The sequence below is a fragment of the Camelus dromedarius genome, chromosome 16 (genome assembly GCF_036321535.1).
Source record: "Camelus dromedarius isolate mCamDro1 chromosome 16, mCamDro1.pat, whole genome shotgun sequence".
Taxonomy (NCBI): domain Eukaryota; kingdom Metazoa; phylum Chordata; class Mammalia; order Artiodactyla; family Camelidae; genus Camelus; species Camelus dromedarius.
Window position 1 is genome coordinate 10,393,016 of NC_087451.1, and position 17,080 is coordinate 10,410,095.

The 17,080-nt window shown below is 49.4% G+C and overlaps 1 protein-coding gene across 12 annotated transcripts in view; it reads left to right on the plus strand.

The window, feature by feature from the left end:
* The window catches only part of MSI2 (musashi RNA binding protein 2), a 379,910-nt gene that overhangs the window by 237,901 nt on the left and 124,929 nt on the right, over window positions 1-17,080 (plus strand). For all 12 annotated transcript variants that reach the window (XR_010384428.1, XM_064494960.1, XM_064494953.1 and 9 more), the window contains one exon: window positions 3,700-3,748. Coding sequence is in view for 11 of the 12 variants with exons in the window: in XM_064494960.1 (XP_064351030.1) it covers window positions 3,700-3,748 (49 nt within the window). In the remaining variant the exon portion in view is untranslated. The remainder of the gene's footprint in view (window positions 1-3,699; window positions 3,749-17,080) is intronic.

The following is a 17,080-nucleotide window of genomic DNA, read 5'->3' on the forward strand; positions in this document are numbered from 1 at the left end:
AGTTAGCAGTTACTCACTCCAGGGCTGAATCCCAGCTACCTTGACTGTGTCCCTCATTGCCCTGTGGTGGAGGCTCACACAAGCCGCTTCTGTTTGATTCACAGAGAACCGTGAGAAACAGCCCCGTATGTGAGGCCGTATTTTTCATTCTATTCAGCCTTTGTATATTCAAATTCTTCCCGTTTCAGCTCTTGCTGTTCTGCCAGATTTCCATTGCATTGATGGCTTCTCTGAATTAATAAGTGTTTTGCAATCGCTGAGAAGTTTTCTCTCCCTCCAAGCACCGGGACTTACCCATACTGATTTTTTTTCTCCCTTTTCTCTTTCCTTTCTAGCTACTTCTTAGATGTTTTATTTTGTAAAGCGTTAATAGAATTTTTTTTCTTTCACCCTGGCGCTTTGTCTAGTCAGGAGGTCTTGGCGAGCCCCATTGTACACCTGGACTATGGAGGAAAGAGCTCTTTTCTTTACAACAATAGTTGCCCCCAAAACACACACAGCTCCTCCTCCTCACTCACCAGGGTGGAGAGAATGTTAGGAAGACAGCGGCAGAAAATGTCCAAACATAGGAAGGAAAAGAGGGACCTCGGTACACCCTGTGGAAAGGGGAGTTTTGAAAATACATTTTTTTTTAATTCAAAATGTTTACTTCCTAAGGGGAGCTGAGTTGCAGTACCAACACATGGCCAACGCAGAAGGGAGGCTGTTTTTCTTACTGTTAGGCACTTTTAGCTCAAAATAAGGACTTGGCAAACGTCTCAGAAAATATGGCAATGGGTGCGAAACAGATGTCACATTTACCTGTGCGATACCCGGCAGGCCTCACCCGCCACCCACCTGCACCCCAGGCACTGGAATTCTTAACGAGGCCCAGGGTCTGAGTCTGCGATACCATATGCTCAAGTGTGACGGCTCTGTGTACAAACAAACCGGTTGATCTTCTGGTGGTTTTGCTTGAGGGGCGCACAGGAGGCAGACGGCTGTGGTGTGTGTAGCTTCTGCCGGTGCCGGGGGGACTCAGCAAGCCTGCTTGGCCAGGGCTGGGTATGGCGAAGGCACCCCTTCTCCAAACTGGCATCCCCTACTCCCCTCAGTCTAGTCCCTGGGAGAGAGAGGGCAGCTTCCTGCTGGAGGAGCAGTCACCATGCAGGGCCATTTTCCTCCCAGTAACTGACTTCAGAAATGGGGACCAGAAGGGGAAGGCCCCAGGAGCCTGTTTGTTCAGGCTCGGTTGCTTAGCAACGCAAGGGGGCCCTGACTCCAGAAGGGATTTTGAAGCTAGACCAGTCCCTTCGAGGTTTGTGTCTGGCTTGCCTACCCCCTCTTGCATTCTTACCTTGACTTTGCATTTCCCCCTATTATATTTGATAGCATCTAGAAAAATAGATTTGATTTGTCTGGAGGCACCATTTTAAACCTGGTTTTATTGCTTCGCCCGATGTCTTCCCCTCCATTGGAGATTGTCGTCTGCGAGGAGTGAGGAATGAATAGCCTCTGATTCCTTTTCTCAGCTGGCTTAGCTCAGGCCCCCAAGCTCATTTGTGAGCCTTTGAGCTCCAGTGAACAGTGCTCGGTCCTTCCCAGCCACACGCACACACTGAGATTGCTCCAAGCACGGAGCCCTTTGGCTAACAGTTTTGTCCACCTACAACCACTTGGTTTGGTTGTATTTTTCCTGCCAATCTTGTCCACAAGATACATGAGGAGATCAGGCTGCATACCTGGCCAGACAGGTACAGTCTGCAGGTAAATGGCTGATTGGTTTAGGGCAACACCTGCACTAAAGATGTGTCTTTTGTGGAGCAAATAAAGGATTGGAGCATGAATAAAAGGAGTGGAATTCAGAGCCAAATCTGGTTTGATAAGTGTGAGTTTCTTGAGATCTACATGGGACTTGAGTGTGGATCCTGAATGTCTAGAAATGTCTGTCTAAAAGGGTTGCAGGATGCATGGGAGGATGAGGAAGGGACTAGGAAGAGAGACAGAAGGATGCCTTTGCTACTTTCCTCTCTTTAATGTTTTTGAGAAGGTCCTAGCGTCAGTGTATTAGTCTGCTGGGCTGCCAAAACCACAGACCAGGTGGCTTAAACAACAGAAATTTACTTTCTCACAATTCTGAAGTCCAGGATCAAGGTATCAGCAGGTGGTTTCTTCTGAGGCCTCTCTTCTTGGCTTGCAGACGGCCACCTTCTCTTTTGAGTCTTCACGTGGTCTTCCCTCTGTCCCCGTGTCCAGATTTCCTTTTCTGACAAGGACACCAGCTGTACTGAATCAGGGCCCACCCTAATGACCTCATTTTAACTTAATTACCTCTTTGAAGGCCTATATCCAAGTACAGTCACATTATGAGATACTGGGGTTAGGACTTCAATATATGAATTGGGTCGGGTAGGGTGGGGGGGTACAGTTCAGCCCATAACAATCAAGATGTTAAAGTTCCGTTGTTTATAACTGGAAACAATTTAAATATCCATCAGAAGGATAATTAAGTAAGCTATAGCTCCTTCCCCCACGAAGTGTTACACAGCTGTCAGGACAGTATTCACGGTACGTCACATCCATTAGGATGACTACTAGTTTTTTGAGAAAAGCAGAAAATAACAAGTATTGGCCAGGACGTGGAGAAATTGGAACCTTTGTGTACTGTTGGTGGGAATGTAAAATAGCACAGCCACTGTGGAAACAGTATGGCAGTTCCTCAAAAAAAAAAAAAAAAAAAAAAAAACAACAAACTAAAATTACCATATGATCCAGCAATTTCATTTCTGAGTTTACACCTAAAAGGACTGACAGTGGGGACTCAAAAGACACTTGTACGCCCATGTTCACAGCAGCACTCTTCCCAGTACTAAAGCCCAAGTGTCCATCGATGGACAGATGGAGAAGCCAATGAATGGGATGTGGATGAACCTTGAGGACGTTCTGCAAAGTGAACGAAGCCAGTCACAAAAAGACAAATGCTTTATCATTCTACTTATATGAAGTATTTAGAGTCATAGAGACAGAAGGTAGGCAGGTGCCTGCCATAGACTGAGGGGACGAAGGGAGAGGACAGTTACTGTTTCCTGGGGATAGTTTCAGTTTTACAAGGTGGAAGATGTTCTGGAGATGAGGGGTGGTGAGGGTAGTCCGACGTTGCGAATGTGTTTAATACCACTGAGCTGAACACTTACAAATGGTTAAGATGGCAGTTTTTGTGGTATGTGTATTTTACCACCATTAAAAAAATTAGGAAAAAAAGATAGTATTCATGATAGTAGTCATCTGGGAATTGTTTGCAATATTGTGTTGTTATTTAAAAAAAAAAGAATGGGAAATTCCACTTATAGTATGATTTAAACTATGTTGAGGGCGATGGAGTACAGCTCAGTGACAGAGCATGTGAGATGTCCTGGGTTCAATCCCCAGTACCTCCATTAAAAAAAAACAACTGTATTGAAATAGGCATGGTTGGTTGGTTGGTTTTTAAGGCAAAAACTGAAGGGAAGTACCCTAGATGTTAACTGTGGCTGTGCTAGGTTGGAAAGATGGAAAAACAGTAATTTCTTTTTTCTTTCTAATATTTGTATTTTCAAATAATTTTTAATGAGCAACCATGACTTCTGTCATGGAAACTGCCACCCCCGTCCCGAATATATAATATTTTGTATATTTTGTTAAAATTCCTAAAGCAGGCTCTGTTTTGTACTTGTTTTGCAGGTGGAGGATGCAATGCTGATGTTTGATAAGACGACCAACAGGCACAGAGGTAAGAACCCCAGAGTGAGAAGGTTCCCCCTTCCGCCTCTCCTGGCATCCGTCTCTTCCCATCCCCAGTCCTGCAGACAAAAGATACAGTGACTGTTCCAAATTCAGGCAGGTAGAGGTGACGTCTGTTAAAGATCTGGATTGATGGAGGCCCACAGTAGCACCAGGGGCTGATACTGGACAGTTAAAACCCCATTTCCTTTTGGCTCATGAACTGTCATTTAATTATGCAGCCACACCCAACACGCGTTCTGATAGACTTTTCTAATCCTGGCTTTCTGAGTCTTTGCTAAACCACAGCACTAAGCGATCCAAGTGGAAATTATTCACAGCGATTACTCAATTGAGTTCTCAATTTGCATTGAAGGAGGTGGTTTAGAAGCACACTGTCAATCTAAAGAGCCAAAAAACAAACAAAAAAAAGCCTCGTCTAGGTTTATTCGACGTGTACAGTGAGTACAGACTTGAAAGTGCCCTTCTGTGCCTCTTGGAAGTTTGGAGGGCACCTGCACTTCCTGTGTTTTCTCCTGTGCTCTTACTGTCCTGTCCATGTTTTAGAAAATGGGTCTCATCTTGGGGTCCATGAACCCCTGAAATGACACACAAAATGTTTTATGTTTTTCTCGGGAGAGCCTTTCTAGCTCTGAATTGATTCTCAAAGGGGTCTTTGACCTCTTCCCACCTCACTCCCCCCCCCCCAAAAAAAAGAACATGGTGAAATTATTGCCTTAAACAGAAAAATCGGTTGAATCTAGAAAATCCTCCCCAGAGGAAGCAGGGTCAAAAGTTACGGTTTAGCATTCCATGCGGCTCTTCTCCAGAAGCCCCTGGTTTGCAGGGGGTTCCTGTTAATGGGGTGTTCATGAGCAGGATTTCCGAAGGGGAGTGGCAGGAAGCAGTGTTCTTGAGAGAAGGAGCTGTGAACAGTGTTTCCTTGCCACTCGGATTGCATTTAGATGTTTCTTGTGTTGTTTACATTCTCGCTGTCACCTGTGATTAGAAGCAGTTACCCAGCCCTGACTGTGTGTCTCTCCTGTTTGGAGCAAGCAGGCTGAGTGGAAGGGAGGAAACAGCAGGATGGGAATCGTTGCTTGCAGGGGTGGGAGAAGGAGGGGTGTCCTGTGTGTGCCTGGAAGTCCGGCATCTCCTGCTTCCATCCACAGCATCCTTAAAAGGCAAAATGGAAAACTGGGCAGAAAACCGGGGCATCAGTGGTCTATTTGTTGGGAGGGGATGGGGAGGGAGTGGGGGACGAGGAGTAGGGGGAGGCAAGGAGAGAAAAGAATTGCTGACAGGTGTAGAAGGATCGCCTTTGTCTCCCGCAAGGCTCTGGAGTGAGAGCCAGGAGGCGGAGGAAGGTGGTGCGGGTGATGGCGATTCTTGATACCCTTGATCACCGCGTTGATCTTTACAGTTAACCAGGCACGGCTTGCACATGCGTCGTCTGGCTTGATCTTCTCAGCAGCCCCAGGGGGGTTGTTGTGACTTTGGGGAAATCACTTAGCTGCTTTATGCCTCAGTTTACTCATCTGTAAAGGGGGATAATATTGGTACCTCCTTTTAGGATTGTTTGGAGAGTGTAGTACCATCCACTGTGCATAAATGTTAGCTATTCTTACCATTCTCCTCATCACCACCATTTGTGCATGAGATAACCAAAGCTCAGAATGGGTTGGTACCTTCCAACCCAAGGTCAGAGTAGAGACTCACACCTGGGCTGGCTGATTGCAAATCCTGCTCCTTGTTGTCTCCACACTGGGACGGGTTTGTTAAGGAGAGTGTTCTCGTCATTTATTTCAGGCTGGGCAAGGCCCATCTGCACGTGGCACCGGTGTTCATAATCCCGGAAGGTTCTTGAGCGGCTTCTAGGCAGTATTATTGTCATTTTGGTTTGAATATCAGTGTATAAAGGATTTTGACCTCCTGCTCTGTGTCAGGCCCTGTGTTGGAGGAGGTGATGAACCATCTCGTTTAACCCTCACAGCCGTGCAGGGCAAGTTTCAGGCTCACCGTCTGAGGGTCTTGAGAGGGCTGATGACTCTGGGCGTCAGGACACCCCGCTGGTAACTGACAGAAGCGGACTCGCACGCGGGTCGTCAGGAGCCCGGACACACCGCAGAGGAGGTGCCAGGGAGCGTTCTCCCGCTTCTAACCCAGATGCCTCCTGTTGTGGGGGGTTCTCTCCCCCTTCTCCAAAGGTGCTGGGCACAGGGACATGGCGGTGGTTCCTCTCTGACTGGGTGAGGGACATGGTTCCTGTTGTGAGGGGGGGAGGTCATTCCACGGCCCAGCTCTTGGGGGGGCTTCAGGAACGTCCTCGCTTCACTCCCCCAAGTCAAGGCTTCTGGTGGTGATGGCGGGAAGGAGGGTGGGCACGGCCCTGCCCGACCCCAGCCAAGACAGGGCCATGCCCGGCATCCTTCTGCCCTGACAGCGTTTAAGATTCCTGCGGTAGGTGCAGGACCCCTTACCTACCTAATTCGTGGAGTCAGAACAAGATGAAAGGCAGGGCCTCTGATTCAAAAAGTATTAAGAATTTCAAGATGACAGTGGAGCAGTCAACCAGGAGTAGAGAGAGCTCTTCTGAGCACTGCGCCCCATGCCCCTCCAGGAACTGGCCTGAGTGGATGTAGCCTGTGCCCGTGGGGCGGGAAAGAGAAGGCGGGAAGGAAACTGAGCTGGGGAGGCGCTGTGTCTAGAGGTTTCAACAGGAGGCCCTGACACCCTGCCGCCCCCTCCTCCTGCTCCCGCTGTTCTGTCTGTGTAGGGGGACTTTGGCCCTTCCACACTCTCCAGCCCCTCCGAAGAGCTCAGAGGAGTTTCTCTTTTGACTGGGTGCTGAGGCTGGGGTAATTAGTGATTCAGAGCATTAGAGGAGGAAGGAATTTAAAAAAAAAAAAAAAAAAAAAAAAAAAAGAACATAACCACAACAGAAACACAAATCACGTATGTAAAGCAAGCGGGCCCCACACCCCTCGCCTGACGGAATGTGCGTTTGGAATCGGGTGATAAGCGCAAGAAAATAACATCCTTCTGCAACCACCTTGCCCCAACCTTCCCTTCACCTCCTCGGCTTCCTGTTTCCCATTATCTTATCAGAGGAAAGTGCTGCGGTGGCAGAAGTTGAGGACACCTCTCCGGCTGGCACTGCCGCCAGCTTCCTGCTTAAAGAGGCCCAGACATTAACCCCTGTGTGTTGGCAGGACCTTGCTCAGCATTTCCCGTCGACTTCTAACCCAGCTCCATTGGGCAGCCTGGGCGGTGACTTGTCCTCAACCCCAGGTGTTTTGAAAACCACCTGTGTGCCCTTGGAGCCATGTCCGCTGCTATGCAGGGAAATCTCCGTGGACCCTGAGGCCTGGCCTGCTGGGAGTCAGGTCGGCCAGACTTATGGGACCCACTCAGGCCACACTTGCCCTTGGGAGCCAGGGGTTGGGGCAGAATTTCTACTCCTCGCTGCACAGTGGCCGCCTCCTGCCCTATGCCCCGCCCTGCCGCGCCCATCCCGTAGCAGGCACAAGCGTGGTCCTCAGTTACATCTGCATGGCACCAGCCTGTGTTTCTTACCACTTGACATCTGTGCTTGGACCTCAGCAGCACCGTGGAAAAGCACCCCGGGGACAGCAGACAGTGAGCCCTCCTAGGAGGCGCGTCTCCATCCTGGGAGCAGGAAGGTCATTCAGCATCTGACACACACGGAAGTTGGGCATCTTCCTACCTTCCTCCTTTGAGGAACCACCTTCCTGCTTCTGCAGCCCCTTTGTGTGTAGCTGGGAGCACTTTTCCTAACCTTTCTGAACCCCTCAGGCTCCGCCTCTGGAAAATACAGGAACTGGGATGGATGAGCTCCAGGACCTGACGTATGTTTCTGGCTTTTAGCTTTTGAACTGGAAGTTTGTCCCAGATAATTTCCTTTTTGTTTTCATTTTCTAACTGAGAGAAGCCAAGCTGTTGTCACAGGTTGGGTTCCCTGGGACGGGGCTCAGCATGCGGGAGGTTCACTGGAGGTGCTCCTCACGGGGGCTGGGTGGCGGGGGAGGCCCTGGGGAACTTGAAGAGAAGGTGGTCCTTCAGCTGCCCAGCTATATCTGTATGTTGATCAGTCATTGGATGCAGTGACCTGGGAAGTACACCCTTGGGCTTGTACTGAGGAAGTCCTGGAGGGGACCAACAGCTGGGGCCGGGGAGTTGGGGGGCATCGTCCAGCAGCACTCTCAGTGGCTGGAGAACACACCCTCCATTCCTGAAGGGGGTCCTGACATCCTATCACTGCACACAACATGGTAACAGGGTGGTCCTGTGTTAACCAGGTCATGGTAACACTCCCTGTAGAGCCACTCTGAGCATGGTGCCTACACATATTGTGAAATCCTTACAACAGAGAGTCGTGGGTGAACCGAGCTGCCCTGAGTCACACAAAGTCAGAGCAGAGCTTGGACGTAAACCCAGCCTGCCTGACCCTGAGCCCATGCCCCTTACCACTCTGTAAGCACAGGGCTATGCAGTGGTTTAAAGCAGGGGAGTTGGGTGATTTTAAGGACTTAAGCACGTTATTAGTCCTTCTCCACATCTATCTGCTTGCTGGACTGTGGTGTACCTCCATTTTCAGATGGAGAAACTGAGGCATGTGGCTTTTGGGACTGTTGCACAGCGGGTCCCTACAGCCGGGCGAGGAGCTGAGCTGGGTAGAGGATGGGGCCTTCCTGGGCCCCGCCCATTACTTCATTGCTTAGCGTGCTCTGAGGCTATTTGTGCCCAAGGGGAGAGAGGGAATGGTGGCTTTCCAGTTTCAGAGTCATTTCATTTGCTCTCTAAACGTTCTGAGAGGAGGGCTGAAAAATATTGGGCTGGTCATCAAAGGATTTAATCATTGGGGGAAAGTTTGTTGCTTTATCCTTGCAAAACTCAGATAAGATCTTGAATTCAGCATTAGGTATTGATCCCAAGAGTGGGGCTGGAGGGGGTCAGGGAGGAAAGAAGCAAGCAGGTGCCCTGTGGTGGTGGCTGGGGGGAGGCTGGTTGAGAGCCGGGGGAGGGAGGGAGGTGGAATGGTTCAGCGCACTCTCTCCACTTGTCCCACATCAGCTGTTTGAGAAAGTGGGCGGTGGGGATACTGGATGCTGAAATACATCTCTTGTGGGGGAAGGGAGCCCCCATGAGCTCATTCCAGGGGAGCCTCAGCTCTGCCCCCTCCCTCTGACCTCAGGGCCTGCACTGGCAGGTCCCTCTAAGCCTGGCCCATCAGGGGAGAGCTGGGTGGTTTAGGGGCCCAGTGGAAAATGAGCTGAGTGTCTTTGAAGCTTATCAGGTCGCCTGCTGAGGGTCAGCTGGAGAGGGAGTGGTTTCTGGCCAAGTACAGAGGAGAGACCTGGGGACAGGCCTTCTCACTCCCCGTGGCTTCCATCACCCAGCAGGCCTGTTTGCTCCGGAGCATTGCCAGAGGCGAAGAAACAGGATACGCGGAGAGAAAAATAAAGATCTGTGTGATGTATGATAGCTCCTCTCCCAACTCTTGGCAGTTGCTTATTAAGAGCAGTGCTAATGGCCCTGGAGAGGAGGCAGTGCCCTGTACAGACCTCAGCTCGGGGGCCTCTGTGAACCCCAGAGAGCACCAGCCCCAGCAGGACCCCGGACAGAAAGAGTGCCTTCCCAGGCTGGCGGTGCCCGTCCGGAGGGAGCAGCTTTCCGCAGGCTCACCTCAAGGCAGTGAGACCCGGCTCGGCGTCTCCCGAGACGCTCGCTCGTAGAGCATCTCCAACCCGAAAGGCAGTTGGCTGAAGTTTTCTGTCTCCATAATTTGCATAATTGGGTTATTTATTAAAGTAGTGCCAGTAAGATGGAGCTGAAGCTGTGATAGAAGATAATGCTTTTCTAAGGAGAAAAAACAGCCTTTAACGTTCTGACTACCTGCCAGACACTCACTTTTGAAATTGACCTCTGAAGTCCAGACTGACTCTTCTCTGTATGCTAAAGACCATTAAAAAAATCACACTAATTCTTTGTCTATTGGTGCCTGTTTCCCAAGGGGGAGGAAGGATGTAAAAAGTTTCACAAAGGCCTAAATTAAATTGAAAGAAAAAGACATTGCTTCCCTTGTAGGTGTGGGATGTCAAAGATAACATGTGTATTTCCTAATGAGGTCCTGACATTTTGACTTTATTTACCTGGGGGAGAGGGTTGGGACTTTACAGCCTGTAAACATGACTTTATAGGATGGAGGAAGAAGTGTGTTGACAAAGAAGAATAAGTCCCGCTGGGTGGGAAAGGGTTGTTGGATGGGGTAGAAAGCGTGCTAAGGGTTTGTTGAACGACAGCTGGTGAGGACACCTGCGCTGATGTGACGCTGGGGCAGCCTGCACGACACCGGTGCCCACTCGGGGTCTGGAGCAGGATCTGCTGCCCGGGTCTACGCTGCTCATGCCCTTTGCGTCTCCCCCAGATCCGCCCACTCATCCGCGTGCTCGTTGCCGATGCTGTTAAGTACCCGTCACACTCGAGCCCAAGTCTGAGATGTATTAAGGGGTTTATATGGAAACCTATAAGCCAGCAGCTGATCATTATTGGTATTGATCCCCGTTCTGTACCTGAATTGGAAGCTGTTGGTCTGTCACAGGCCACTAACCAACCGAGGGTCTTGGTCGCACAGAGCTTTGAGCCTAGTCCTCAGTGCGATGTGGTCAGCGAGCCTGGCAGTGGGCTCTTTCAGTGAAGGGTTAGATCAGGTCAGGTGATAATCCTCTTCTCTTCCCAGAGGGGACCAGTGTCAGTGTAGGGCCCCTGTTTAAGAAACATTGATATTGATAAATCTGGACTCTAAGAATGTTAGAATAGGGTAGAAACTCAGTATGATTGAGTCTTCCCCAGTTCCACCTGGTTGGGAAGCCTGGAGGGTGGGGCTGGCAGTGACGTGGACGCTAACTACTGCCTTTGGGTTCTTGGAGAGGTTCTGTTGGAAAACAGTTATGTGCAGACTTGAAGTTGGAGGCACTTCAGTTAGAAGGAGGAAGAACTGCCAAGTCCCATGGTGGCATAAATGGACAGCCACTTACCTCTCCACTGGATTCTCAGGACCTGTGTTCAGTGCTCCGGGAGACCTCCTTCTAAAGCCGGGTGTGTAAGGGATGCCCACGAAGAGGGTGCATCCAGCCTCTTCACTCCCTTGCAGGGCTTTGCCCAGAGGTTGTGCAACCTGCCCCCACCCTCAGCCCCCAGCACAGTCCCCTCAAGGCCTGACCTGTTCCCCGACGTATCTCAGGACCTCCTCCAGGGTCCACGAGAAAGGGCAGCCAAGGAGGGTGAAGGAGGGGAGCTGCGGCCCCCACCCTGAGCCATCTCTCAGAGACCAGCCTCTGGAGCTGTCTGTACATTTTATTTTCTCGTTAAATAAACACCATTAGCCTTCCCGAGAAATTGCTGCAAACATGACCTCGCAAATAACCAATTAGAAGGGCAGAGTGGAAGGGGAACGTGAATTTGAAAACATGCAGAGGAGGCCGTTGGTGATTCCTGTAGATGCCCCAGCCCAGGCAGCATCGATCTGAGATCTTCTTCATTTCTGACGGGAAAACAAGGAGTACGCTTGAATTTTTTTCCCTGAGCTAACTAAATTCCGGAAGCGCCCATCCTGGCTCTGTCTCTTGAGATATTAATCAACACAGGAGCTTGGTTTCTGTTCACCTGCTTTCTCGGTGGATGGGGACTAGAGCAGAGTCCGCAGCACCCTGCCAGCGGGGGGCCAAGGGCCCGGGGCATTTGCCCCCTGGATGCCCTGTGATGTCCTAGCTGTAGAATAAATCTTGGACTCTTTTCCTTTGGAATAAAAGCCCCGGTACCAAAAGGCTGATGCCCTTTTAGGTCTTCCTGCCTCCCTCCTGGCTGTGGAAGCAGAAAGGGAGTGGGCCCCGGGTCAGCCACTTCATTGACCCAGAAACGGATTTTTTGTGGAGACGGACAATGAGGCTTTTGTTCGGCTCTGTTCCCATAGAGGCCCAGCTCCGACTCTCACATGGTTTAAGATCTCGGTGAGGGCAGAGCCTGGAGGCCTGAAGAGAAAGGAGCCTTCAGCTCGGCGGCTTGGTTAAAGCCCTGCCTTTCTCAGCATCACTGCGCTGCTGGGGTGTGTAGGGGACTGGCCCAGGGGGACCAGAAGCTGGGGCGGCTGCCTCCTGCTGGGACTAGAGGAGTCCCCATTATGTGCGGCTCTGGACTTGAACTTCAGTTTGGGCCCCAGGCTTAGAGGACGTTCCTTGACCCATATGTGTCTCTGTCTCGGGGGACACCGAAAAGAGCCTGAGTTTACTGCTTCCCTGCTTGGCTTCCATCCCCGCTTCCCGTGGGCGTGATCTCAGGCAGTCACTGAAGAGCTTTGAGCCCCCTTTGACTCTCCTGTGGAAGCAACACACTTGCTCTGAAAGAGTTAATTAGCCAACTTGTGATGGGGCCACAGCCTGTGGTCGGGGCCCGGTAGCCTTTCTTCCCTCCTTTCCCCCTTAAAGAACTGCCAGTTTATCTTCTTTAGACCAACTACAATCTGTATTTAAATTTTTAAGACCTTTGTCTTAAAAACAATTTTCCCCTCTCCTTCATACACATAATTTGTTTCCATGTGCACAGACTATTTCCAAAAGGACAGTCACAAAACTGGTTACAGAGTGAGAATGGCGTAGTAGCTAAGAGCACAGGCTGTGAAGACAGCAGTGCCTGAATCTAAGCTTTGTGACTTGATAGCTGTGTGACCTTGGGCAAGTTACTTAACCTCTCTGTGACTCAGATTCCTCATCTATAAGACAGGAATGATGACATCCGGTTAGCCTGAGGCTTGTAAGGGTGTCAAGGACTTGGAATAGTATCTGGCTGCAGTGGGAGACTTGAATACATTTATTCACATGTGCCTGTACTCATAGATGCAAATACATGTAAACAAAAAACAGCATTTGCTTCTGGGGAAGAGGATTCAGTGACCAGAAGTACGAAGATACAGGGAAACTTTTCACTTTATTCTCATTTCCCTTTGAATTTTTGTACCATGTGCATTTATTACCTATTCAGGTACTTTTTTTGTGTAAGCTTTTACAATCCATCCCAATTTGAATTGTAAAGGTAGTGATAGAACTACATGGGAGAATTTTCAAAAGAAAGACGTTCACCCCATCTCAGCGCCCTGGCATGATAACTGTTGTCACTTCTACCCTGTTCCTGACATTTGCGTCAATATTTTTCAACTTGGTTGTAATGCTGGCGTTTTCATGTGGTGTCTCATCCTTTGCTGAATGAGGAATGGGTCCTGCCTCATCAGAGTTTCCTGTCCTGCCAGGGAGAGGGGTTCTAAATAAGACTTGATTATATGCAGCCGAGAATCCTTTGCCTCCAAGTCGCCTCTGTCTTTCTCTTTCCATAAACAGAGAGTCAGATAGATAGATGAGGATTTTCTTAGTAGTTTCTGCTCTTCCCAGACAACGTGCTATTAATAGAATAGCCAGCCTGGCCTCGGTCTGAAAAAGAAGCCCGGTTTGCTTTAGTTTGTCCCAGAGTTTGTGAGAGAGATCAGAACAGGGAGATCCTCCGTTCCAGGAGTTAGTCTTTTTAATTAAAGAAGAAAGAAAATTAAAAGCATTGTCCTGACCCAAGTTATGATTACTAAACATTTGGGGACCTTACACAATGTGGCAAATACAGGATCCTTCTCTGTGTCCTCATTGCTTAAAGCTTAAGAATCAAGGCAGGTTCCCAGTTTGTGAAGCTTGTGAGGTTCCTGGGCCACGTGGCAAAGGGGTGAGAGCGCAGGTCTCAAGTCACACTGCTGGGTTCAAATCCAGCGCCACCACTAACCAGCATTGTGACCTTGGGCAAGTTTTTAAACTTCTCTCAACCTCAGTTTTCTCATCTGTTACATGGAGAATGTTATTAACTCACGGACTTGTGAGGTTTAGGAGAGAGAATTTATGTGAAGGATCTGATGCTTAGGACACGACCTATAAATGTTAACTTTATTACTATCATAATAACTGCTGTTATTTTATTACTAATAAAAATACTATCACTCCTTGAGGGATGAAGTCTAAGCTTGCTGATTGGAGAAAATGTTAGCACTCTGGAGAGCTGTTGACAGATGCTGTAAGGTTTTCCTGCACGTTGTGGGTTGAATAGTATCCCCCCAAAAGAGATGTTGAAGTCCGAACCCCTGGTACCTCAGCATGTGACCTTATTTGGAAACAGGATCTTTACAAATGCAATCAAGTTAAGATGAGGTCATACGGGAGTATGACTAGTGTCCTTCTAAGAAGAGGGAGGACATGTGAAGGGAGACACACAGGGAGAAAGTCATGTGACCATGGAAGCAGAGATTGGAGTATGCAGCTGTGAGCCAAGGATTGCTAAAGCTAAGAGAGGCATGGGACAGATTTTCTCCTAGAACCTGCCAAGAGAACATGGTCCTGCTGACACCTTGACTTCAGACTTCCAGCTTCCAGAACCGTGAGAGAGTAAATTGCTGTTGTTTTAAGCCCCCCAGTTTGTGGTGCTATGTTACAGCAGCGCAGTTAACAAGATAGGAAACTCACAAGGAGGACACAGTAGTACTTCTTGCCGGGTGAGTCCCCTGCTCACCGGTGGCCTGCAGTAACAGCGGGCGACCTTCTGCCCTGCACATTCCTGTCCACATCACAACTGCTCCCTCTGCAAAATTTTGTGTGAGAGAAATTGGAGAAAAGATCTACTTCGCAGAGAGTGCACAGCCCCTAGATCATGAGAGTTCATGGCTTGCCCAAGTCTAGTTCAGCCAAAGACTGTGAAATCAACCTTACGGTGTTAGAGATAATTTTTGGTAGAGAGAAACACTTGGAGAGCTCTGAGGTTCAATGTTTAATTTAGTGGCCTTCGGAGCTCACTCATTTCTTTGTAAGCCAAGGAATTACCAGTACACTTAGGAGCTGTCAGAACCCCCAACTCCAAGAATGCAAAACATACCCAGTAGACTAGTGTTTCTAGCTGGTTGATTCAACTTGGCTACTTAGAGAAATAAAAATAAGGCAAAAAATAAAAATAAAAAAGAGAGAAAGAGTAAGAAAGAAAGAGAAGAAAATTGGGAGAACTCATGTATGACGGCACAAACCTTGCCATCTTTACACACCTGCCCTGACTTCAACCCTGGAAAAAAATAAGAAAGAAAACACAACAAGACAACACTGAACTTCAAAACCTGGAAACAGACTTCTTGATTTCTTTATGTTGTCCCAGCAACCCTTCCGGGCAGGAAGATTTGCCAAATTCAATCCTAGAGTGAGTTTCTGAGCTAAATTAATGCAGTTGAGGGTCAAAATGGTAACACCTACAAGGTCTGCGGGCGGAATACGCCAGGGGCACAGCAGTAATTAATGGGCTCAGCCCCTGTGTGGAAATGCTTGTCTTGATCCTCGGGTTTGGTTGGCAAAACTCGGCAGTGCATGAAAATAACTGCCGTGGTTTTACTGTGATCAAAGTTGCGCGCCTTTGGGCCCTCCCTACAAATCTGAAATTTCTTCCTCCACTTGCCACCCCATCTTGATATCAGGAAATAATTGAAAGTGCCTCCTTCTCTCTGAATGTTCCCAGCGCTGGTGCCTGTGTTCCAGCACCCCAGGCGGAGCCGGCGCCTCTGTACCAGATCTGCAAAGCACGCAGTGCCGACATCCGATTTATTATCTTGGAGGCTTGGCTGGTTCATGGATGATTCATGACTCCTCTTTCCACTGCCGCTGGAGGTGACATCATCCATCCTGGGCCCAGAATAGATACAGAAGCAACAGTGGCCCCTGTTTTATGTCTCTCACCAGCCCCGGGCTCCCTCCCGTATCCTGTATCACACCCGGCTGCTGTGTGTTCGCTGAGTAGAATGATGGGGGACCCAGAGAGCCCGTCGGAAGTATCTCCTTAGTCGGAGGCTGAAAATGTTTTTCGAGGCTGTTGTATCTGCCCAGTAAAGCAGAGGAGGGAACTTGCCCAAAACTCTCCTGTTCCTCTCCTGCTCCTTTGGTTGGAATTGAGATTTCACTCATTACCCAAAGAAAGAGCCCTGGAATGCCTGTGGCCAGCCCTGGTTTCCTCACCTGGAGACAGGGTTGGTTGGGAAGATCTGGGTAGCATAAGTCATCCCACAGCCCAGCACCATTAGACTCCCGTAAGATTAATGATTGCTATCGTGTCAGAGATCTGGACTGCATCAGCGGTTTTCAGCCCCGGGTGCACCTTAGTATCACCGGGGGAGTTTTTAAAACTTAACCAATGTCTGGGGCCCACCCCAGATCAATGAAGTGAGGCTTGGGGTTGGAGCCCTGACACTGGTAAGTTTTCACAATCCCCCAGCGGAAGCTGATGTGCCGTCAGGGCTGGGAAGCCTTGGCTCACGTGATCTCCCAGGACCCTTCCAGCTTGAAGACCTTTTAAAAGGCAACACTGCAGACCAGGCCTTTGACCCTGGCCTGCATCTGGCCACCTGGGCAGTAGCTTGGAATGCCCTCGTTGGCATGTCCCTGGGTGGGTAAGCCCAGGGAGGGTGGGGGTGGCCTCTGGTGACTGATGTGGGCAGTGAGAAGTATGAATAACTACCGTTCCACTGTGCTGGTTGTCACTCTCATTACCCCTCCCAAAACACTTTGCAGAGTCTTTGATGCCCGGTCCTTCTCCCCTCTCCAGCTTCACCCAGACACACTGCCTGCAGCCACACTGACCTGCACATCTCCTTAACAGGGCCTCTCGCACAGGCTGTTCCTTGGGCTGCCAGGAACAGTCTGTGTCTCACTCTAGCCAATTCCTCCTCAGCTTTCAGGCCTGGGCTTAAATGTCCTTTCCCCAGGGAAATCTTCCCAAACCCGAAGATGAGGTCAGATCCTCATTTCTTACAATTCCTTTATGGCACTTCTCAGTCCTTAATGTGTTACTTGCTTGACTGTTTGATTCTTATGTGTCCTCCCCACTTATAGCCCGGGTGCTGGGCAGACAGTATGGACATGTGACAAGAGGGCAGCTGGTGGACGGCAGTCCCTCCTCATCTTGGTCTCTGGTCTCATTTGGCTGAAGACAGAGAGGAAGTAGTCTCCACTGCTTTCCCCCTCTAGCAGAATGGAAGTGCGGAGGTCTTGTCAGGAGGATGAGGATGGTGTAGGAAGGAGCAGGGAGGGGATAGCTCAGTGGTAGAGCGCATGCTTAGCATGCACAAGGTCCTGGGTTCAATCCCCGGTGCCTCCAATGAAAAACAAAATTAATAAATACCTAATTACCTCTCCCTAAAAACATTTAAAAAGAGAAAAACAGCAGTCTTTCAAAAAAGAAAAAGAATGATGTAGGAGCTACAGGTGTT